The sequence below is a fragment of the Cetorhinus maximus genome, chromosome 23 (genome assembly GCF_964194155.1).
Source record: "Cetorhinus maximus chromosome 23, sCetMax3.hap1.1, whole genome shotgun sequence".
Lineage (NCBI taxonomy): Eukaryota > Metazoa > Chordata > Chondrichthyes > Lamniformes > Cetorhinidae > Cetorhinus > Cetorhinus maximus.
Genome location: NC_135901.1, coordinates 3438536 through 3445596, shown reverse-complemented (window position 1 = coordinate 3445596; position 7061 = coordinate 3438536). Strand labels below are relative to the sequence as shown.

General features: G+C 44.1%; 1 protein-coding gene across 1 annotated transcript in view; it reads right to left on the bottom strand.

The window, feature by feature from the left end:
* LOC144697719 (uncharacterized) overlaps positions 1 to 7061 on the bottom strand; it is a 72900-nt gene that overhangs the window by 64636 nt on the left and 1203 nt on the right. Inside the window, exon 2 of the mRNA XM_078569728.1 lies at positions 5289 to 6455. Coding sequence (XP_078425854.1) covers positions 5289 to 6091 — 803 coding nt within the window. The 5' untranslated portion in view covers positions 6092 to 6455. The remainder of the gene's footprint in view (positions 1 to 5288; positions 6456 to 7061) is intronic.

The following is a 7061-nucleotide window of genomic DNA, read 5'->3' as shown; positions in this document are numbered from 1 at the left end:
GCCCAGCTCTACCTCACCACCATCCCTCTCCATTCCTCCACTGTTACTAAATTATCAAACTGCTTATCTAACACCCAGTACTGGAGCAGAAATTTCCTCCAATTAAAAATTGGGAAGACCAAAGCCATTGTCTTCAATCATCACTACAAATTCCGTTCCCTAACCACTGAGTCCATCCCTCTCCCTGGGAACTGTCTGAGGCTGAACAACACTCTTCACAATCATGGTGTCAGATTTAACCCCAAGATGAGTTTCTGACCACATATCCACACCATCACTAGTACCAGATATTTCAACCTCCATAACGTCGCCTGTCTCAACCCCACCCTAGATCATCTGATGCTGAAACCCTAATCCATGCCCGTGTTACCTTTAGACTTGATGATTCCAATACATTCCAGGCCAGACTCTCATATTCATCCCACCCCCACGTGGAAACATATAATCATCCAAAACTCTGCCCCTGTGCTTTTTCACACCAAGTCCCATTCACCCATTCCTCACTATTTTTGATTTATTCTTTTACAGGATATGGGTGACCCGGCTAGGCCAGCATCTGTTGCCCATCCCTAGTTGCCCTTGAGAAGGTGGTGGTGAGCTGCCTTCTTGAACTGCTGCAGTCCATGTGGTGTAGGTACACCCACAGTGCTGTTAGGAAGGGAGTTTAAGGATTTTGATCCAGTGATAGTGAAGGAATGACCATAGAGTTCCAAGTTAGGATGGAGTGTTTCTTGGAGGGGGACTTGCAGGTGGTGGTGTTCCCATGTTTCTGCTGACCTTCTAGGTGGTAGAGGTTGCAGGTTTTGAAGGTGCTGTCGAAGGAGCCTTAGTGAATTGCTGCAGTGCATCTTGTAGATGGTACACACTGCTGTCACTGGTGGAGGGTGTGAATGTTTAAGCTAGTGGATGGGGTGCCAAGCAAGCGAGGTGCCAAAGGATGCTTTGGCCTGGATGGTGTCGAGATTCCTGAGTGTTATTGAAGTTGAACTCATCCAGGCAAGTGGGCAGTATTCCATCACACACCTGACTTGTGTCTTGTAGATGGTGGACAGGCTTTGGGATGTCGGGAGCTTAGTTTCTTGCCATATAATTCCTAGCTTCTGACTTGTTCTTGTAGCCACAGTATTTATATGGCTGTTTCAGTTTAGTTTCTGGTCAATGATAATGTTGATGTCGTGTGTGATTGGCTCCTGGTGAAGCAATGATTCAGTTTTAAAATTTGCATCCTTGTTTGCAAATTGTTCCATGGCCTCTTCCCTCCCTATCTCTGTAATCTCCAATCACACACCCTCTGAGATATCTGCACTCTTCACATTCTGACCTCTTTAGCACCCCTGATTTTAATTACTGCATTGGTCACCAGGCCCAGGTGTGAAGCTCCGAAATTCCCTCCCTAAACCTCTTAACCTCTCTCCTATTCGAGATTCTTGTTACAATCTGCCTCTCCAATCAAACTTTGGCCATTTACCAAAATAACCCCTATGTGACTCGGTGTCAACTTTTGTTTTATGAAACTTGTCTGAAGCACATTAATCATGTTATATAAATACAAGTTGTTACTGTTTCACAACAGCCAGTTGTGCACAGTTAATTTCTATAAGTAGCAATCAGACCAGTGACCGATTAATCCAGTTTCTTTAGGTGGTGTTAGTTAAAACACAAATGTTGGTCCCACTGCACCAGGAGAGCTCCCCTGTGGACAGTATGTGGAGTTGTTGAGGTCTCCTGAGCTGAGAGTGGGGCTGATTGAGCTGTCGGGCCTGCAGTGTACCTTGAAGAACCGCTGTCTGGGACCTTTCCTCTTAATTCACTGACTCCCAGTTGGACTTGTCTCTGCAGTAAAATAGTTAACTTTGAAGATCAATCTGAATTTAATCTTTGATTCAAAATCTACAACTTTTAATCAGCTTTAAAAGAGAAAGAAAGTTCTTGTGTTCCTTTAGAACCGTTCACACCCTCAGAACATCCCAAAGTGATTCACAGTCAATGCTGAATTTTGGGAGGACGAATGAGAGGCAGAATAAACTAAATGGTACAATTTTAAACAGAGTGCAAGAACAGAGTGACCTGGGAGTGTATAGACACAAATCTTTGAAGGGAGCAGGAAAGGTTTATCCAGCTGTTTTGTTTTACAGATAACCCTTGGCTTTATCAATGGAGACATGGAGAACAAAAGTAAGGAACTTATCCTGAATCTTTATAAATCACTGATTCATCCTCAAGTTTAAGTCGGGTGTTCAGTTCTGAGCACCACACTTTAGGAAAGATGTCAAGCCCTTGCAGAGGGAGCATGGGAGATTTACTAGAATGGAATTGGGAATGAGCAGTTTCAGTTTTGAGGAGAGACTGGAGAAGCTGAGATTGTTCTCTTTAAAGCAGAGAAGGTTACCAAGCGATTTAATAGAGGTGTGGACATTTTGAGGAGTTATCATCTATAAAGGGAGAAATTGTTTTCATTGGCAGGATGGTTGGTAGCTGCAGAACACAGATTTAAAATAATTGGCAAAAAATCCAGGGTGAAGATGAGAAGAGATTATTTTATTCAGTGAGTTCTGATGATCTGGAACACATTGTCTGAATGACTGGTGGAAGCAGATCCAAAGGTAACTTTCAAAAGTGATTTCGGCTTTTACTTAATAAGGAAAGATTTATATGAACATATGAAATAGGAGCATACGTAGGTCACTCGGCCTCTCAAGCCTTCTCCGCCATTCAATAAGATCATGGTTGATCTGTTTGTGATTCGAATTCCGCCTTCCCATCTATCCCCAATAGTCTTTGATTCCCTTGTCTAACCAGAATCTATCTACCTCTGCCTTAAAAATATTCAGTGACCCCACCTCTACCTCCATCTGAGGCAGGGAGTTCCAAAGTCACACAACCCTCTGAGAGAAAACATTTCTCCTCATCTCTGTCCTAAAAGGGCGACCCCTAATTTTCAAACAGTGCCCCCTAGTTCTGGACTCACCCACAAGAGGAAACATCCTTTCCACATCCACCTTGTCGATACCGGAACAGCAGGGGAGTGGGACAGAATGGTAACATTTTCAGAGACAGGGACAAAGAGCCAAATGGCCACCATTCCTGCTCTATTCTTCTATCATTTGAGGCTGGTACAGTGATGTTCCCCAAGGGTCAGTGCTGGGACCACTCTTTGTTTACTATATATAAATGACTAGAATTTTGGAAGGCAGAATAAAATTTCTAAATATGCCGATGATGCCAAACTTGAAGGAGTGGCAAAGAGTGACGATGATACAAATCGCCTGCAACAGGGCATGATAGGCTAGCAGAATGGGCAGGCAAGTGGCAGATGGAGTTGAATACAGAGAAGTGTGAGGTGATGCATTTTGGCAGAAGGGATTGGAAGAGGCAATATGAACTTAATGGCCCATTCTAAAGAGTGTGGAGGGACAAAGGGAGGGTGCATGTCCACTGATCTTTGGAGGCAGTTCATATTGAGAGAGTGATTAGCAAACCAGATGGGAGCCTGGACTTCAATAAATAGAGATATTGAGCACAAAAGCAGGAAAGTTATGCTGAAGTTTTATAAAGATCTGGTTTGGGCCAAATTAGAGTCCAGTTCTGTTCACCACACTTTAGAAAAGATGAGAAGGTCCTTGAGACGATGCAAAGGAGATTTACCAGAATGGTTCCAGGAATTGGGGTTTTAGTTATAAAGTTGGGTTGGAAAGGCTGGGATTGTTCTCCTTGGAGCAAAAGAGATTGAAAGGAGATTGATAGATGTACATACAAACATACGAATTAGGAACAGGAGAAGGCCACTCGGTCCCTCGAGCCTCCTCCGCCATTCAATCAGATCATGGCTGATTGTAATTTTCTTGAGTTACTTCCTCCCTTCCATTTCTTGATTTGCAGCTATTTCTGGGATGTTATGACAGGTTTAGATCAGGTCAACAAGGGCAAGCTCTCGCAGGTGTCATTGGCAAGGTCACCAATTATTGCCCATCCATCATTGTCCTTGAGAAGGTGGTGATGAGATGCCTTTTAGGACATGGTTCTGGTATAACTGAGTGGCTCAGAGAGCATTTCAGAGTCAGCCACGTTACTCTGATTCTGGAGTCACTAGGTGAGGTTAGGAGTACAGGTTCCTTTCCTAAAGGATGTCAGTGAACCAGTTAGACTTTTACAACCACACAGTAGTTTCATGTGATACCAGCTTTTTATTCAGTTAATAGAATTTAAATTCCCCAACTTCTGTGGTGGGATTTGAACTCACATCTACCAGATTATCAGGTCAGCTTCTGTGTTACTAACCCAGTAAGATAACCATTAAGCTACTGTACCCTTCTTTATATTAAGATCAAATGCCTGTTGTTTAATTATAGCAACAGTTAACAGGCTCATGTAAACTCCTCCTAATTTAATTGCAGACTTTAACCAACTTACTTTCAAAAGGTTTCTTGAAAACAAAGTAACACCTGCCTCAAAATGGTAGATTCAGGACTGTCACATTAAATATTCTAGAATAATTACCACAATCATTTCCAGACTGGAAACTTAAACCTGCCATTTCACTGTCAGTCAGGAACAGGTCACAGTTTTACACCAATCTCTGATTTGACAGCACGTTTCCAGCATTCACTGTTGTTCTTCCTGACTCTAAACATAGTTGTAAAGGAGCCTTCTGTTCCGAGTCTAGGAGCTCTGAACCATGAGCGGCTGGGACTTATTTCTTACACACCTCAGGATTAACCCACACGGAGACTTTGGTCAGTGGAGAGAGATGAGAAAGACCAAAGTGCCGTTTGTCCCTCTCGGTGTGACCCTGAAGGACTGTGTCCAGGCTGAAGTTCTGTTCCTGCCGTACGATCTTCCCCCAGATTGTCCTTTCTGACCTCCAGCCAGGTGATGTTAAACACTCAGGACAAAAATCAACAACAATGTTTTTAAAACTGCAGATGCTGGAATTCTGAAATATAAACAGGAAATGCCAGAAAAACTCAGCAGGTCTGTCAACTTCTGTGGATAGAGAAACAGATTGAATGTTTTGAGTCCAGTATAACTCTTCCTCGAAGGACGAGAGTTATATGGACTCAAAACATTAACTCTGTTTCTCTCTCCACAGATACTGCGAGGCCTGATTTATTTCACAGAATATTAAACTCCAGCCCAGTTACAGGGATTATAAACATCAGCAGAAAGAAACACCAGCTGTTAGAATGAACACTGTTCAATCCTGGATGTAATTAACAGCAGCAACAACAGCAGAATCCAACCTCTGCAGTCACTTGTGAATTCGCTTGTGAGTCACCAGGTTGGATGACCGAGTGAATCCCTTCCCACACTCAGAGCAGGTGAACGGTCTCTCCCCAGTGTGAAGTCGCTGGTGTCCCAGCAGGCTTGATTTTTGAGTGAATCCCTTCCCACACACAGAGCAGGTGAATGGCTTCTCTCCAGTATGAATTCGCTGGTGTGTCAGCAGGTGGGATGAATGGGTGAATCCCTTACCGCACTCCGAGCAGGTGAATGGCTTCTCGCCAGTGTGAACTCTCTGGTGCTCCATGAGACTGGAAGACTGAGTGAATCCCTTCTCACACATGGAGCAGATGAACGGCCTCTCCCCAGTGTGAACTCTCTGGTGCTTCTGCAACGTGGAAGACTGAGTGAATCCCTTCCCACACAGAGAACAGGTGAATGGCCTCTCCCCAGTGTGAGTGCGTTGGTGTGTTACCACCTCACTTCTGCTTTTAAAACTCTTCTCACATTCTGAACATTTAAAAGGTCTCATGTCAGTGTGAACACGTCGGTGTGTCAGCAGGGTGGATAACTGTGCAAATTCCTTCCCACACACCAAGCAGGAAAATGGCCTCTCCCCGGTGTGAACTCGCATGTGCATGTGCAGCTTGGATAACTCTGTGAATCCCTTCCTGCACATGGAGCAGGTGAATGGTTTCTCCCCGGTGTGACTGCGCCGATGAATCTCCAGTTGGGATGGATAATTGAATCCCTTCCCACAGTCCCCGCATTTACAGGGTTTCTCTCCAGTGTGATTGCGTTGATGAGTGTCCAGCTCAGACGGGTAATTGAATCCCTTCCCACAGTCCCCACATTTCCACGGTTTCTCCATGGTGTGAGTGTCCTTGTGTCTCTCCAGGTTGGACGATCAGTTGAAGCCTCATCCACACACAGAACACGTGTACGGTCTCTCCCCACTGTGAATGGTGTGATGTTTTTTCAGGATCTGTAACTGGTTAAAGATCTTTCCACAGTCAGTTCACTGGAACACTCTCACTCGGGTGTGTGTGTCTCAATGCTTTTCCAGTCACACTGATGTTTGAAATATTTTCCCGCAGACCGAACACGCAAACATTTCCCCTTTCACAATCAAAGACCGATGATATTCAGGTCCTGATGAATCGAATGACTCTGTCAGATCCTGATGTGATATTTGACTTGAGTTTCCTGTCTGTAAATCCTCCCGTTCTAATCCCCTGTAAAAGGAGTTCACACAGAATTACTTAGAATATAGAGCACAGAAACAGACCATTCAGTCCAGCAAGTTTGTGCCCATATTTATGCTCCAAACTCATCCCCTTCCATTCCATCTGCTTCAAGTCAGCCTTTCAGCTTATCTTTCTATTCTCTTTTCTCTCATGTAATCAGTTAGTTTCCTTTTGAAACATCTAAGCATTTTGCCTCAATCACTTCCTGTGTCAACGAGTTTCACATTCTAACCAATCTCAGAGTGAACACATTTCTCCTTATTGAATTCCTCAGTAACTGTCTTGTATTTCTGGCCCCGAGTTTTGGATTCTCTCACACGTGGAAACATTTTCTCCACATTGACCAAGATCCCACATGGCAGACTGGGCAGGAAAGTAAAAGCTCATAGCACCCTAGAAGGAGTGGCAAATTGGATGCAAAATTGGCTAATGGCAGGAAGCGGTGGTGCATGGTCAATGTGTGTTTTTGTGAATGGAAGGCTGTTTCCAGTGATGTTCTGCAGGCCTCAGTACTGGTTAACAATAAAAATAAAAGCTGTAAGAGTGCAGAAAGATATCACTGGACTAGTCAGGTGGGCCAAGTGCTGTCTTCAC